We start from the raw sequence: 18171 nt of genomic DNA, 5'->3' as shown, positions 1-18171 counted from the left end.
CTTCACACCATCTAGGATGATCAATCTTGTCCTCGTATCCAAACCTTCATATATTTCCAGCGCCTTAGGGTTGGTTGGCTTCTAAATCTCTTTCTTGGCGAACTCCCAGAGTCTATTGACTTGTAAGAGCAACTTGATCCTTTCCTTTCAAAGACTGTAGTTGGACAATCCCTCCAACTTGTCTTCATACCGGAGACCTACTTGCAACTTTGACATTGTAGTGAGCCCTTCACTTACAATGTGATCAACTCCCTCTCACGCTGTACTTCGCTGTGCACAACTCTGATTTACTTACTTCCAAAGTAGTTCAACCACGCTTTGATACCATGTTAAATTTCCGCGACCTTGTGTCTAGGTTAGAGTATTAAAATCAAAGACACTACCAAACCAAGAATCTAAACCATAAACTACTTTGCACAACGGAAATATAAAGCAGTAAATCACATATGCACGGTTTTTAACAAAATTGTACAATATGTACAATCCCAATATTCATTATATTAAACCAAATCTGAATAATACAACAATTTATGGTATACAAGATACAATGACAAACGTTGCTGCAGTTTCTATGTCGTATCTTGTCCTGCCGGTCGTTTGCTCCTGTACTGCTCACTAGTATTGCCTTAGTCCATCAAGGTCACTACACATCGAGACTCCAAGAGGGCTGCCTCCTAACAATGCTGCAAGTCACTTCTGTTGCATGTACACAAGCTCATCAACTGCTCTCTAGGCTGGCCAATTCTCGAGCTCCAGTTTTCCTTCTAGTAGCCTCTTTCGTCCATCAAAGAGCTACTCATAAGGCTACAATCTTCACCCAATCACACACCAACAACGTCCTTCTTGTCTGCTGCTCTAGGGCTACTTTGGGTAGCCAACACACTGCCCTCCAATCAGATCAATGGTACCCAATCACGTCACTGCAAGATCTGCTTCTAGTTAGAGTTTCTTCACATCCAAGACAACTCCAACACTTGGCTCTCACAAGCTGCTAGAATGATCCAAAACAAGTCAAATCTTTGACCCAATACAAGACACAAATGCTGCTCCAAGTCTGTAGTACTGCTATCCCTGGTTAGGGCATTGACATGCTGCAACAACCCTTACTTCTCCACCCAAACAACCCTTATTTAACTGCGGCCTAGTCAAGGGAGTATGCCTTGATTTAGTGTTGCTGTTTTGGGCTTACACCACCCTCAAACAGTGCAACGTAGTCACCTTTCTGAGGTGGTATGGCTTGCGGCCTGTTGAAGAAAGTGTAACTAGGTTCAGTTTTTCATAATGACATGATCTTTGTAAATAATGTAATAAAAGGAAGTAAATTATTTTTGTATGTCTTGCGACATGGGTTTCTTGAGCAAGAAGTGTCACTAGGTGAAAGACTTCTTCTTGATGTCTTTAGGATTTATTTTCATATGTATAGAAACTCTTCATGAGTTTATGTAAATACAAAGTTGTGAAGAAGCCCTCCAAAGACCAGGCATAATCCTCCAAGAAGTCTGCAAATGAAAATAAGAAGAAATTCTTCATGTCGGCTCCAAATAGAATTAATTAAATAAATGAAAGACACGTCGGCTCAAGGAAATAGTCATGATGGTTCATGGGATCATGTCGACTCAAATATGTGGCACAAACCACTATAAATACCCATCTAGGGTCAGCGCAGAAAGAACAAGAAAAAACTCGCATTCCTCTCTGAATTTTCGGGTGATCAAAGGAGCAGAGATCCACATAAATGGAGAGATAAATCTAGGGTTCAACTGCTACCTCGGATGGGTATAAGGAGCATAAGAACCCGGGCTAATCTACTCTCAACATACTTGTGATTTGAAGGTGAAGTTCTCGAATGGATAGAGAAGAGAAGACTGCGGATATAGATACAGTATTGACATGCGTTCTGGGATAGATACTCTCAGCATAGTCATGGCCAGATCTCGATGCATGAATAAGGATGCAGCATTGATCTAAGTTCTGGAGCAGAGATCTCACCTCGGCATACCTATGAATTGAAGGCACAAAACTCAGATGGATGAGGTAGAGAAGATCTCGAATAAGGATACTGTATTGGCATAAGGTTTGAGCTATATACATTCTCAGCATAGACCTAATCCTTATAATGACAGTCTTCGCATTACAGTGATAGATTGATCTCACATGACAAGGAGCAGTCATGGCATATAGATATCGATGATATCCTTGTAGCATACTAGACACAATGAACAACAATGATAGATCTACTCTCTCAGATCAATGAAGATCATGTTGAATGTTATCTCTGTCTCATATATATATTATTGTCTCGGCTTAACCAGGTTGATGAAGTGGGTTTCGGTGATGATAGTGATTCTCGGCATCCCTGCAAAAGGAGACATACAGTCTCAATAGTCACCACAGTATTCGGATCTAGTGATCTCGATATGAATATGTATCTCAGAGGTAGTCACAATGACGAGGATCATAAGAAGTATTAACATGATTATTACAGTCTAAGCATAATGAAAGAAGCAGTACAGTAAAGTGCTGTCGTGATCTTCATGGGTGCAGAAGATTATCTCAGTGATAGTCTCAAAAGGCAGCCATGGTGTAGCAATGATACACTCAATGATATTGCTACAACAATGAATTTCTTGGTGATGCAATGGTGTCAGAGGAACAACAAGATAATGATCTCAGCAGTGTTCAAGAAAGAGGATTGATGTCTTGGTCTTGGAGAGGCAGAATGTGTCAAGGGTCATGGTCTTGGTATTCGTCAATGGAATCTCTATAAGAAGAATTTTGTGTGGGTTTTCCTCTCCAAGAGGGAGAGGTTTTGGCCCTGGCAAAAAGCCAAATGTTTGTGTTCTTGTCTCTTTTGTCTTGATAGCAATTTGATGAAGCTAACATACAGACACTAATAATAATGGAAACATCAAGCTAAGATAAATTGTATAAATACTTCACAAATTGTTATCATGTAATGAAGAATCAACTTAATTATGTGTGCCCTAGATTCTTCAACATGGCCTACCACAACTAACCTCTTGTACCTATGGCCCACACAAAAACAGAGATACCTCACCTTAAAGCTGCCCTACAGACCTGCGTTATCCTCTGTTGAAACTCGACCCTCAAGCCAGCTCCCCGGTCCTCTAACAACAGCTCAAATACCCTTCAATGAGTCCTAAAACAATTCTCAACTGCCTCGCTGTCCTCAACAAACCTTCTGCTCTCTTGATCAAGTTCTTCTTGAGCTCTTGTATTGCACTTTTTGGATGCTTCAAATGAATCCAATTCACCTCATATTTATACAAAACATGAGGGCTCCAACGAATTAGTGAAGAGACATGTCTCTTGGACAAATTCACTTCAAGCCTACATGACTTGACTGTCCATAATTATTTGTCATCTTCAAAAATTCATAACTTCGTTTCTAGAGGTCTGATTTGAGTGATCTTTGGAGCGTTGGAATTGGCTCGCCAAGCTCTATCCCCTCAAATTTTTCAAAGCTCAAATTCATCATGGTTTTTGACCCAAATCCCGATGGGTGCAAAACCCCATACTTGGGTTCCAAGCCCAGAAGTGACCCTTGTGGTGATTTTCCCTCCAAACCCTGAACCCTAGGGCTTGGAGTACCTCCCAAGCTACAAATCAATAGACCATACTACATGCATTGGTGAAGTTTGGATAATTTCTGGTGGGGAACCGATTCAAAGAAAAAAAAACCATAACAGCCTGGGGTTCCTCATGGAGCAAAAGGAATTGAGTGAGAGGAAACAAAAGTGGATAAGCAAGTTGCAAGCCTACACTTCAAGATAGAGTACGTCAAGGGCAAGAACAACATAGTGGCTGATGCTCTATTGAGAATTCCACACACTTTCTCACTCATGCAAAAGATTGTAAGTCGTTGCTTCTGGTGGAGTATTCAAAGAATAAATTTGCTTCTGAAATTCGAGAAGGATTGATCTGTGATGACAGGTACCGAGTTATTGTTGAGAAATCCTTAGGGAAACATAGTTAGGGTTTTCTTAATTTGGTTTCTCTTACTTTGTCAATTTATTGCAATAGTTCTTATTAATTCTTCTTTCCAATTATTGAATTCTTATCATCAAGACAAATGCCAAACAATGAAGATCACAAACACAACATAGAACACAAGATGTAGGCACTCAACCAGGGAAAAGCCCCTCTTCTAGGGGAAAACCTTGAAATTCTTCTTGTCTTCTTTAGAATCAAATCAAATGAGACAACCAAGAGATTTTTGTTGAAATATGTAACTAGGTTCGGTCTTTATAATGACATGTAATCTTGATTTTATGAAAAAAATAAAATTTATTATTGTTATTTTGTAGCATGGGTTCCATGCTCAAAGCCATTTTATTTATAGGTCAAGCACGCATTGAGTGCTTCTAGGGATTTGTCATGAAGTCAAAGAAGTCATTGTCATATGTAAAGACCCTATTGGGCATGTTTTATTATGTAAAAGGAATTTATTTAGAGTCAAAAGAGTCAAATGTCCTCCTCCAAGACCAAGTCGATGTACAAGAGGAGGAGTCGGCCTAGCTGTGACAAGTCGGTTTCATAAGGGCTATTCAACCTCCACAAGAAGCCTATATATAAGAGTACCTCAACCTCATTTGAAGAAACATTCAATTCAAGTTCGACTACAAGAAAATAAGCGTAATAACCAACAAAGAAGAGAAGAACAAGAGGGAAGATATATCGAAGTTTTGGAGGATTGTTTTAGGGTTGAATCTCTCACATGTGCGAAAAGGATTAGGGCATCATCTTATTGCAGCAAGACCGAATTGTAGTCCTGTGAAGAGAAGCTGAATTTTGGGATCAAAGGGACCACATTTGCACGCTGAGTTACACAGGAAGAAGAAACACACTAAATGAAGGAGAAAGGAGTCTTAATCTACCATATTTCACCCACATGTTCGAGCTAGGGTTTCTGTAGTAGAGGCCGAAAATTAGAGTCCTGAAGCAGTGGCTGAAAAGCTGAAGCAGACGCTGAAATTTGAAGATTTGGAGCAAGTTGACTTGGGTTGACTTTGTGAAGGACAAGCTCATCAAAAGGAGAAGTTGACCTGGTCTTGGAGGGGTCTTTATCAACAGTCTTAGGTCTTGGAATTCATATTTTAAAGATCCTATAAGAAGAGAAGAATTCTTGTGTGTTTTCCTCTCAAGAGGAGAGGTTTTGGCCCTACTTGTAGCCTACATTTTTGTGTCCTCTTGTCTCATTGATCTTCATAGTTTGGTAGCTGTTTGATGATAAGAACACAACAATAATCAAGAAAAAGAAGAAGCTAACTACAAAGTACTTCAAGTTAAGTAAAAGAACATCACAAAGAATTATCAAAGTAAGAGAAATCACCCTAATCTAGTTGCCCTTTATTTCTCAACACTTTTGACCAAGGCATAGACTTTCTCCAATTCACCAAGTCAGCTTCCTATGTAAACAAGTCATACTTCTAGCCCATTCCTTCACAAATCAACACATGTTTTCTCCTTCAAGATGAGTCAACAAGGGTTTTGCTCAGCTCTGCAATTCTGAAGCTCGGTCTGCACCTTTGGTCCTGCAATATACCTCCGTTTTCTTTGCACGTGTGGCATGAGAGTAGAGAATCTCGGTTCCAAAGTTTCCTTCCTTCTTTGCTATGTAAAAACCTCTTTGTTAGACTTCTTCATACTTCCTTCTTTTATTGACAAATTGCAGATCGAATGATGATTAATGATAAGGTCAAATTACTCTTCTAAAGATAGTGGTCGAATATCCATTATAAGGCCGACTTGATAGCTGTTTGAGGCCAACTTGAAGGGTGAGGAAGCCGACTTGGTAGAGGAGGGACAAGACACATTAAAATAATTTTCTTTTCTTGACATAAGGAGCCCAAGAAGGGTCTAATACATCATGACTTTGACTTTGACTCAAGACACAAACCCTAGAGCACTCAGTGGGTGCTTTTGACCTAAAGCATGAAACCCATGCTTAAATAATTTTTCTTTTACATTAATTTTTTATTTATTTCTTTTGACAAATACATTATATCATGACTCAAGTACAATTATGAAGACCGATACTAGTTACATTTCTCAACACTCCCTCTTAACTAGGGAGGTATTCATAATTGTTCAACTGGTACAAGGTTGACCTCAATTTGAAATGTTCTTAAGAAGAGTAGAACAACATACACAATGCTTGGGATACCCTCATTGCCAAGGTATCCTCCCAACAGGGACTAAGGTGTCATCTAGGCATTTTCCACTATAGGTACCATCAGGCTACAACCTTGGTATCAATCCAACAAGATATAGATACCATCTAGGCCTCCATGCCCTAACACCAACTTTTACAGGGATCCAGGTATCAACACTAAACCAGAGCTCCAACTGATACCCTCCCTCTGGGATCTAGACATCAACTGAGATCTCAATACTAACCAGGCCACGATGTCCTCCCAAGTACCATCATACAGGAAATTTTATGGTACTTCATCTCTCCCTCTTAACCAAATCAAAGACATTTATCAGTACACCAACTTTGCAGGAAGAGATCAACACATCTGTCATGTCCCTTCTCAAACACATTTGCAACAGGGTGTTGCTACACAATTTTGCACAATTTTGGCTAAGGAAGAGAACCCATAATTTTTGACTTAGGGACTTAGGAGGCAATTCATCTTTATTTGGTTGCTAGTGGAATGTGGGGGCCACCCACATGGGAGTTCAAATTGGCCCATTCGAATAGCTTGAGGGAAAGTCGAATAGGTGGATGGAAGGGCCCACATGAGGCTAGGGAGGCCCAAGGAGTTATAAGGAGGGAGAAACTCTAATTTTGGATGCATTCTTACACCTTGCAATCAAAATTACTTGACTGTTTGCTCTGCTGTTTAGCTGAATCAACCGACTGTTTAGCCATGAATCTCTCAAGCGATAGATTCAACTTCTACTTTGGGGGACCATCCGTGCCCGCCCTAGAGAGGCAGTTCCATAAGTATTTCAGGAGTTTCGGGAGTGTGTTACAACACTACCATTCAGCCACAATAAGGAGTGCATATTTCTGGCTAGCTGGAGAATATGCAAAGGGGAGTTTGGAGCTATCAATGATCAAGCATTTGCCGGGAGAGTTAGAGGATGGGAGAGCAACAAAGGGCCAACCTTTTTTTCGAGTTTGGAGCCAGCAGAGCCATCATCCCAGCAGTTCGATTTACAGTTACTTGGGCCTGCGTAGAGAGCCATCACTAGGCTCACATGGGAGTTGGAGGAAGGAATTGTAGAGCTGCAGCTGGCTGGGAGAAGTAGGAGATAACTTGGAGGGCCATTTGAGGAGGATTGCTGGAGTTGGGAGAGCATAGATTGAGAGGATCAGTGACAGCAACAAAATTTGAAATTGGAGGAGGGCCAGGCTGTGAAGGGTCAATTTTTGAAGGTTGGAACCAAGGGAAACCCTTTATGGGGTGTTCTGGGTTTTGGGCAAGGATCACAGTCCTAAATTTATAGAATTTTTTGGGAAGATCTAAGGGGTCAAACAGGGGTCCCAACTCAGCTAGCAGCTAGAGGAGTTAAGGGGAATTTGGGCCAAAATTCCGATGTCAACATTTGGCCAATTCCTTTGTGGGTTTTTCTGGGTTTAGGCCAAGGAGCAAGGAGCTAAAATCTCATAATTTTATGAGCACGGAAAACAATGATTCCATCCCTTTGAAGTCAGCAGACAGAGCAGTTTTCTAGGGAAGGGCAGTTCAGTTTGGTGCAGCAGTTGTAGCAGCCTTCAGTTCAACATTTTCTCACCTGGGTTTTGTCATGCTTGTCCATTGAGACAAGCCCAGGTGCACCATTCTATTTTACTATTGTATTTGCTCCTGAAGAAGTAATAAAATGGCTCAACAGTTCTCTATTTCCAGTGCTTCCATGGGTGCTTAATGTATATTTCGTTTTTCTAATTGCTGGATTGTTTGCATGCTTTGTATATCACTTACATTCCTGTTTAAGAACATTACAACCTCCAGCAATTCGAGCATGCTCCTAAAGCTAACTTGTTGGGAAGAGATTTCGTCAACACATGAGCTAGTTGTTCATCTGTTGGCATGTACTGTGGCTTCACGACCTTAACCAATATTCGAACTTCCAATGTATATGTTCTTGTATGGTAGCATAAAACTTGGGGGTCTTTAACTATTCTGATGTTGCTTTGGTCATCACAATGTATAAACATATTTTCATGAAAACTTTCTTCTTTAACTTTTCCAGTAGCACCAAGCTCAACCTCAACACTTTACTGTTGATTTGGGGTAGCATCGTATGTGCTCTAAGCCTAAAATTTTGCAGGGAGGGTTGGGTACAAGTATTCCAAAGAACCCAAAAAGCGTTTTGGGAAATTCCACCCAGAATTGATTTTATTAAAATAATGAATATTTTTAATGGGGTTCCTAAGTCTAAACTTAGTTAAATTAGAATATTAATGGGTATTAATCTTATCAGGGGTGAAACTTCTAAAAAAAGCCATGGATCAAGTCAAATTGATCTAAGCCTTTGATTATGTTTTAATCTAGGCCGTTGGTTGTCCAACAGGAAAATATAAGAAGTGGCTTGAGGGTCATTTGGAAAACACACAGAGAGATAGAGAGAAATCGATTTTATGAAGTGAGAAGTTCTTAGGAGGAAAAATCAATTGAAGGAATCTCTTGCAATTGAGGGGTAGGGATAACAACTTCCGGAGAGAGAGATTCTCAGCGGAAGATACATCAACAAAGAGAGGCAGTAAGTGATCTAGAGGACTTGACACAGGGCTAGAAGGGCCACACAGAAGTGACGTAGAGGCAGAGAGAGAAAGTTGGAAATTAGAGCAGAGGGTTAGTTTCAGCAGCTAAAGTCGGGGTGTGAGACTGGGAGGCTAAAAGCAGTGACTTTGGGCTTCTGATCGAATTCTCAGCTGGGTGACGCAGTGCCTGAAAGGGTTGACCCTGGGACAAGTGTAGAGACAACGCAAAGCTAGCGCAATACCTGCTAGAAGGCACCTCATCCAGTAGTCGGAACAGTCAGGGCTTGTCTCAGTGATTGTGTGAGGTAAACTCACAAAGCTTCTGCCAGTATTTCTCTCTGTAACTGAATAACCCTGTGAGGTATTCAGTGATGTATTCAGATTTTTCTACTGCATAATAATAAAACCCTTAGAGCTGCTGCACCGGTTTTCCTGCATTGGGTTTTTCTGGGGACTATTTGTCCAAAAATAATTGTGTCCTATGTGTTGTATTTTTCTTTCTTGCTCAGTATTTTGTTTCCGCATATATATAAATTAAGTGAAGGCTGCAGATGTATTTACTTCAAAATTTACCGTAGAAGACAGTAAATAACTTGTGTGATTTAATCAAGTAGGAGAAGTAACATCAGTTTGCTGCAGTAGGGAGTCCAGTGTAGGAATTTTCACATTTCCAAAATATCCAATTCTTGTTTACAACTTCATCAAGTACAATCACAACTTTGTTAATCACAAATAATCATTTGTAATGCTTTAACCATTCTCCAATCTTCTTTTTTCTTCATAGTTTGTATTATAGTTGTCACAACATGTCCTCCTTCTGAACTGAGGAGTTATACACCTTCTTTATCCAGGATTCTTCTCTACTAGGAGATAAATCCATCGCACATGCTCTATCATTATATCATCAGAGAAATTGAAAAGAAGTGCGAAATTGACTTGAGATACCATGATGAGAAGTACGAGTCTCTTGTGAAATCTCTATGGTTTGTCTTCTAGTTTGATCACTAAAGATACCTATGGTGAAGGAAGATGATGTAAAGTCAAGTAATCTTTGGATTGGATCCTTGTGATAGATAAACTTCAAGGATGAATAGGTAAGGATAAAAGAGGTAGGTATATTTTTTTTGTTCATGTCAACTATAGTACATAATAATGCTAAGATAATGATCTAATGCTCCTTTGAAAGATAGTAGTGCATTACATAAAGGGTTTGTTTTCGGGATCATTGATATTTAGATATTTGTCTTCCGGATCCATCACCTCAAATATTTGATTGCGACGCATTCCAAACCAAACAATGTATCATCAAGACAAAAAGATGAGTGATGAGAATCTGATCTGACATGGGTATAAAAGGGGAGGGAGGAGTCTATGAACAAAAAAATAGGTCAAAAGTAAAAAAAATAGCTGCTAGACAAAAGTTAGTAAATTTAATAAAATATTTAAATAAAGGGTAAAAAAATCAAAGAAAATAACCGTTAGGCAAAAAATAAATAAATAAAATATTTATATATAATAATATAATAGACTAGAATAAAGGAAATTTCAATAATAATAAATATAAATACGGGTCAAAAGCCTAATTATAATTAATATTTATATAAATATTAGTTTATCAATAAATATAAAGTATAAATTAAAATAAAATAAATCAAAATATAATGGTAAAAAATGACCTTTAAAGGTTATTGAAAGAAATTAAATAAAAGTGAAAGAAATCTAAATATAAGGGAAACTAAAAATACACAAAATAAAAGTAAATATACTATTATCGGAAATTTATTAAAAATAAAAATTTTTAGAGAAAAGAAATCTAAATAAAGGTTAAAAATGTAATATTATTCACGGGTGGAAGAAAAAAAAGCGGGAAAAAATACAAAAATACAAATAAGGGGCAAATAAAAAATATTAATAAAAATTACAAATTGCAATTATATTATTCTGGGGCCTTGCCCATTTAGATTTACATGCCCATACATTGATCACTAACATAATGAATTACAATTACAATATCAACAGGGATTAGGAAAAACGTTGTTACAATGAAGATCATGCATACTTTAGTCTCATTTCAATAATATTTATAAATATTCAAGATTCATTTTTCACTGATGAGCAAATACCACTGAGCATTTTTTTTACTTGGTCTTCATTAAACTTTTTGATTTTGAAATTTGAGTTGATGAATCTTATGTTGTTATTTATGAGTCATGACTCTATTAGTATTCAAATTTGAATGTGAAATTGTTAATGAGTCATTTAATCATGATTGTTTAACGTTTGAGTGTTTCAATATCATAAGTTAATGAATTATATTTATGTTTTAAAGTTTTATTGTTTCAGTTCTTCTTTCTAAAACTTTTAATAAAATTTTATATGTGGCGCACCCTACTAACTTCGAAACTAATGTTAGGAAGCAAAGGGGTGTTCTAACATTTAAGTGTTGGTTTTATAAATATAAATGTGCTCTTAAGTCTACTTCGCAGTGGCCTTCAATTTTGACAAAAAATGAATTTGGAGTCTAGATATTGTGGCTTGAATGAGAATGGGTTGGGTACTTACAGAATTTATTCCCCAATAACAGGGCAAGGTTGTTGCGAGTTGAATAGTATTCAAATCAATTTTTTTTCGTTTTTTCATTTTGGGTTGAAGTCTTTCTATCCAAAACTTTCCTCTGTTTTGTTCATTCTTTTGTCATGATTATATTGGTATTTTTATTTTTTACGAATTCAAAATTTAATCATGTTTATTATCCTTGAAAATTTAGTCAATAAGTAGGTTATGTTAATGAGCCAATGGATATGGATTTGACAGATTCTCAAAGAGCAGCGTTACTGGCTTCCATTTCTGATCCAGGCATAACACTGAAAAAGGTAAGTTCGACAGTGCTTATTGGTTACAATTGGAAAATATGCATATGCTTGATTAATTGAACAGGAATGGGATAATATCTCCTTGCTTTTGTGTTTATGAGTAATTGAAACATGTAGCATGCATGGCTAGTCCAACAATTCTTTGTGTATAATTTGGATTAATGAACTTTTCAGGTTTTCATGTGGAGCATGTTTTCTTAATGTTTACATGTACATTAAATTTGCTTCAAAGGGAATAGTTAACAACCCTTTTATACATTTTGACTTTCTGAAATCTTTATTGCATGACATGAATTAGTTTTGGATGAAATAATTGCAGCGTTGAAGGATTACAACAAAAAGTTTCATAATAATAGGATTAAATTATATTTCATGTTCGAGAATCATTCATTGCAACAAATGTGATTTATGACTTTTATACCACACAAGAAAATTTCCCTAGTTTGGTTGTATGGACTTTATATTGGAATTTTTTGTGTAATTTATACATGTGGCCACAACCCATGGATATGTATCTTTATGCACTTGTAATAGTGGCTAAGGCCATATTTTATTTCATTTATTGTATACTAGGTTTATGGTTAAGTGTCATGTCTTTTCTTAAACACATTTGTAACAGGGTGTTGCTACACAATTTGGCTAAGGAAGAGAACCCATAATTTTCGACTTAAGGACTTAGGAGGCAATTTGACTTTATTTGGTTGCTAGTGGAATGTGGGGGCCACCCACATGGGAGTTCCAATTGGCCCATTCGAATAGCTTGGAGGGAAAGTCAAATAGGTAGATTGAGGGGCCCACATGAGGCTAGGGAGTCCCATGGAGTTATAAGGAGGGAGCAACTTTAATTTTGGATTTATTCTTACACCTTGAAATCAAAATTACTTGACTGTTCGCTCTGCTGTTTAGCTGAGTTAATCGGCTCTTTAGCCACGAATCTCTCAAGCGGGAGATTCAACTTCTACTTCGGGGGACCATCCGTGCCCGCCCTAGAAAGGCAGTTCCATAAGTATTTGAAGAGTTCCGAGAGTGTGTTACGACACTACCATTCAGCCACAACAGGGAGTGCGTATTTTTGGCTAGCTGGAGAATAAGCAAAGGGAGTTTAGAGCTATCAGTGATTAAGCATTTGCCGGGAGAGTTAGAGGATTGGGAGAACAACAAAGGGGAAACCTTTCTTGCGAGTTTGGAGCCAGCAGAGCCAACAACTCGGCAGTCCGATTACAGTTACCTGGGCCTGCGCAGAGAGCCATCACTAGGCTCACGTGGGAGTTGGAGGAAGGAATTGTAGAGCTAGAGCTCGCCGGGAGAAGTAGATCACTTGGAGGGCCATTTGAGGAGGATTGATGGAGTTGGGAGAGCAGAGATTGATAGGATCAGTGACAACAACAAAATTCGAAATTGGAGGTGGGCCACGCTGTGAAGGGTCAATTTTTGAAGGTTGGAACCAAGGGAAACCCTTTCTGGGTTTTGGGCAAGGATCACACTCCTAAATTTATAGAATTTTTTGGGTAGATCTAAGGGGTCAAACAGGGGTCCCAACTCAACGAGCAGCTAGAGGAGCTAAGGGGAATTTGGGCCAAAATTCTGAGGTCAACATTTGGCCAATTCCTTTGTGGGTTTTTCTGGGTTTAGGCCAAGGAGCAAGGAGCTAAAATCTCATAATTTTTTGAGCACGAGAAGCAGTGATTCCAACCCTTCGAAGTCAGTGGACAAAGCAGTTTTCTGGGGCAAGGCAGTTCAGTTTGGTGCAGCAGTGGTAGCAGCCTTTAGTTTTGCATTTTATCACCTGGGTTTTGTCATGCTTGTCCATTGAGACAAGCCCAGGTGCACCATTCTATTTTACTATTGTATTTTCTCCTGAAGAAGTAATAAAATGGCTCAATAGTTCTCTATTTCCAGTGTTTCCATGGGTGCTTAATGTATATTTTGCTTTTCTGATTGTTGGATTGTTTGTATGCTTTGTATATCACTTACATTCCTTTTTAGGAACATTACATTAAGGCTGACCTAGTTTAACTTAATATGTAAGCTTAATAACTCTCTCGAGGTGTGTGTCCGTGTTTTGTGGGCCCATAAACCACTCTTGCAGGGATGCCTCTTATGAGTTGTGTATAAATACATAACTCAAGCTCTTGTTCGTATTGCATTATCATTTGGGATGATGAAAAATAATTAGTCTTTATGTTGAGCCTATTCTCGTTCATCATACCAAGGATAGCAAAAGTGAAAAAGAAATTTGGAATACTTGTTAAGCTATCTTTGGAACAATGAATCCTTCTCAAGTTAATTGTCTTGAAATTGAAGTCTCCAATCTCAAAATCAGCATTATTAAGCATTGAAAGGTTTAAAAATATGAATGATGACATTATTCAAGTGGGAGAAAATGTGAAATGAACAAAGTTCATTTATTGAAGAAATATCCAACATAAGAAGGATAATGGATAGAAATCCACATAGGGCAAAAAAATAATTGAATAACAATATGAATGAATGATATGACATGATTACAAAGGCATGTGATGCTGTGCTTGTATCATTGACTAGTTACAATGGTTGATAGGTCGTGTCCTTTAGTTAGGATGTGTCATTCATATATATATATATATATATTTTGGAATGATCACTCTCCAACGTACAAATGTTTTTCCCTTACATATTGTAATGTTCCCAATTTTTGTGAGTGCAAAATTCACTAAGGAGTTTTGCCAAATTTTGGTGATATTAAATAAAAATGAGAAAATATTATTTTGTGGGAGAAAAGTGGAAATTATTATATTAATGAAGAATGGCGGCAAAGTAATATTTTATTAGTGCAAGGTGGAGACCACCAAGTGAGAGGGCTAGCAATTATAAATAGAGCTTAGAGGCCTTCGTTTGGTATCTTTTGATTATTTGACAATTTAACACTAATTATTTTGAACTTCTTAGCCAAGACAACCGATGCTTTTTAGCACAAGGAATTTTCGAGCGAGAATTCCACACCCATTCGAAGAACTTCGAGTGTCACCATAGTGAGGCAATTTGGGGAGCTCAATTCAGAGCTTCCATTGGACATCATTGTAGGAGTTTACTTAGTAGTGCACATTTCTTGAGCGTAGAGGTATTTTTGTGGAGCACATTGTGGGAGCATGCGTGGGTTAGAGGCTCCGGGCTTTTGCAGGGAATTTTATTATTGTTAGACTGAAGTTTGGACAACGATTCGTCGGGTTGGATTGGAGGTTATTACCTAGGTCGATTTTTCTATCTTTTGGCAGGGGCACAAAAGCTATTTGACCAAGTGTTGCATAGGGGTTTAAAGAAGTGGAGCCGAGAGAGATAAGGGCTGAAGATAGGAGGTATTTCTCAGTGGAGAATTTAGTCAGAGCTGGGAGAAATTTCCCGTGGTAGATTTGGGCATAATTCAGTAGCATCAAAATTGTGGGGCATTTTCTTTCTAGATTGGGCAATTCACACTTGTTGGGGGTCATCGGGGGTCGGTGGATTCGGCCCAAATTGTTTCTGGGTTTATTGAGAGGAGTTTCTGACTAATTTTATAGAATTTTCCGGGTGATATTCAGGCCTGAAATCCACATTCTTATAGCAGGGGAATTGTTAGTTAGCTGGGGAATTTGCATCAATTGGTGGGCTCAGTTTTGGCTTGGAGTTGGGCCAAACCATTTCTGGGTTTTTCTGGGTTTTGGGAGAGGAGTTCAAAGTTAAATTTTCAGAGCATTCCGAGGAGTATTTAGGCCTAAGATCAACATTCCAACCAACAACCAGTAGTAGATTATTTCTGGATAGTGCACAAATCACTCCAGGATCATTTCTGCCACTTGGGCGTGGACCATTTTTCTAGGTTCTGCTCTGCTTGCATAGCAAACCAGGTTCCAAAATTTCAGCTCATTTTATGTACTCTTTTATCATGAAATTAATAAAATGGCTCAGATTGTGTTGTTGGACATTTTGGTGTTTTAATTGTGTATGAGTTCCAGTTTATTTATTGTTCCTAATCCATTGCTTGGTATTAGCTGTTAAATTCCAATTAGGAATATTACAGTGGTATTAGAGCCATGACCTTGGCCAGCTCTGGGTCTTATGCCAAGTGATGACAAGCCCTGAATAAAAAAAAAGTTAGGAAATCATGGGTTCTAAAGAAAGATTAAAATCAAACATCGCAGTAACCTTGAATGAGGTGATTAGGATGCAACAAATGGTGATTGAAGTGGGGGAGCAGTTGATTCATACCACAATTGGGAATCAGGACTGTTGTCGCGCAAATTGACACGACAACGCTCAGACCGGGGGCTGTCACTCTGATTCCCGATCTCTCCGTTTAAGCCTGTCTCCCGCGGCTAAGGGGGGTAGACCCTATGATATGATGAAGACCAACTGCCAAACAGTTGGGCTGGGAGACACGAGACACGATATGATAAGCACTAGATGGATTTAAAAGTTAAGAGACCAGTGCCTTGTGGAGTAAATATTTAATCGTTTAATTATCAGATGCTGCAACAATATAAACCATGCAGAGCAAGCATTTATCATCAAATGACTAGAACAGATGCAGGATATTCGATAAATACACAAAGTTCTTATAATGACGATGTCCAGTGATTTTAAATTTTGAAGGGATGAATGCCTTTTAACAACCACGCAAAATCATGAATCATTAACCAGATACAACTAATCTTTAAGATGATCATTCACGTGCAGACCTGTCTAAAATAAGCATTTATTCCACATCAGATAATTTTGAATCTCAGCGTGATATTTCCCGAGAACAACTGGATTTGGCAAACAAGGAAATTTTCCACAAATTTTTTATGCTTTTCAATTTTTTTTTTTTTTTAATATTTATAAATCCAACTATAAAATAAAACAAAAGCTAAATTTCTAAACCCTAACAATACATTTAAAAAAAAAAATTCCTAAAATAAAAGCCCAAAAACTAACATATACATTTATATATATAACCTAAATAAATAAAAGAAACTTTAATAAAAAAAATCTAAGCAAACCATATCGAGAATATATAAAAATTTAAATCTAAAAATAACAAAATTCTAAAGTCTAACTAAATCTAACTAAAGCCTAACGAAATGATGTATATATTTATTTTATTTTATTTTTATAATTCAAATGAGATCAGGGCTAAAACGAAAAGATACCTCAAAGCATAGTAATTCAAAAGAAAATTCGAAAATCGTAAAAAAAAACTCACCAATGTTTACGTCTCACCTGAAGCACCCGCAGAATGCCACACGACACACAGAAATTTGTTCACGTGAATTATCTGGTATGTGTGGAATGCATAAACCGTGACAAAGGAGGGCAGCTTCGACAGTCTTGCACAGGTCGACGGCGGAGATGCTTCTGAGGATGCGGAATGGTTTTTTCAGCGAACTGATGTCTCATGTAGTCGGTTTTCACATGAGTAAAACGCCCAAACTGAAGCTTCTACGCAAAATATCGACCGTTGTTTCATCTGAAACCTTTTACATTGGCGTTTGCTGACTATCCGAATTGGATTCGTTTGGCGATGAGATCGACTGGCCTACGCTTTCAGACGGCTGATATCTCAATCATATGGTTTGCAGCTTGAAGATTATGACCACATGAAGCAGAATTGGTCATCCGCTGATAGCCTTCTTTTAAAATTAAAAAAAATTTGATTTGCAGGTTCCGAAATTAGATCAACCCCTGAATGATGGAGGTTTGGGCAGACAGCGACCACGCCAGCATGAACAATGATCAGTGTGACGATTATGTGGAAACAAAATTGAGAATCCGTATCCTGAAATTTATTATTTTTGCTGTGCGTGATCACTAGAAAATGCCTTCATGATTTCGAAAATCTCTTTCTGTAAATGAGAACAGATCACAAATAGTTCTTTTTTTATGAACCCTCGAATTTCTTTTGGATCACATGTGCCTGTGTTCTGCAAGAGAAAAGAAAAACCCTAACACAATACGCGCATAAAACAAAAATTGAAACCCTAGATCAGCTTGATTAATTTACAGATTTGGCCCCTTAACAGCCAGATTCAACAATGAGCACAGAAATATTTTAAAGAAAAAATTTTAGTTTTTCACTGTGAAGAATTTCAGAAAATCTCTCATGCAAATTAGAAAAATAAACTGAATGATAGACCCAGGATCAAATCCAACTAGGCTCAGCAAAAAATGCTTTCGGGAGTTGGCTGGTTCAGCCGAGAACTTCCCCTAACGCCCGTTAATTCTTCTTCAGTAAGGGTTTTCTGCACAGCTCAAGACAACCATTAGTAAAGAGGGCAAAAATGCTGCTAGATCTCAAAAAGTAATGGAGATACCTGCGATTACTTCAGAAACCCTAACAACACTCAAACCCCAGCAAGTGAACAAGATACCTGTGCTCACAATACTCTACAATAAGCTATTATTAATGGCTGAAAATAAAATATGCAGAAAATTAAACAATCTCACAGCATTTCAAGAGAGTAACACCAGCAAGATATGGACCCCAAAGTCTTCTTTTATTAACCAGAAACAGATTTACAAGAGAGCTTCTTCAGTACCAGACTCACAGATCTTATGATCTGAAAT

General features: G+C 38.0%; 1 protein-coding gene across 7 annotated transcripts in view; it reads left to right on the top strand.

The window, feature by feature from the left end:
• LOC149251389 (uncharacterized) overlaps window positions 1-18171 on the top strand; it is a 368168-nt gene that overhangs the window by 255182 nt on the left and 94815 nt on the right. For all 7 annotated transcript variants that reach the window (XR_016266877.1, XM_089459404.1, XM_089459406.1 and 4 more), the window contains one exon: window positions 11552-11610. Coding sequence is in view for 6 of the 7 variants with exons in the window: in XM_089459404.1 (XP_089315530.1) it covers window positions 11552-11610 (59 nt within the window). In the remaining variant the exon portion in view is untranslated. The remainder of the gene's footprint in view (window positions 1-11551; window positions 11611-18171) is intronic.

The sequence above is a fragment of the Pinus tabuliformis genome, chromosome 7 (assembly GCF_031772625.1).
Source record: "Pinus tabuliformis cultivar Carrire ecotype Pingquan chromosome 7, CPIR1, whole genome shotgun sequence".
Taxonomy (NCBI): domain Eukaryota; kingdom Viridiplantae; phylum Streptophyta; class Pinopsida; order Pinales; family Pinaceae; genus Pinus; species Pinus tabuliformis.
The sequence above is the reverse complement of the archived record's forward strand: the minus strand, read 5'-3'. Positions and strand labels throughout refer to the sequence as shown.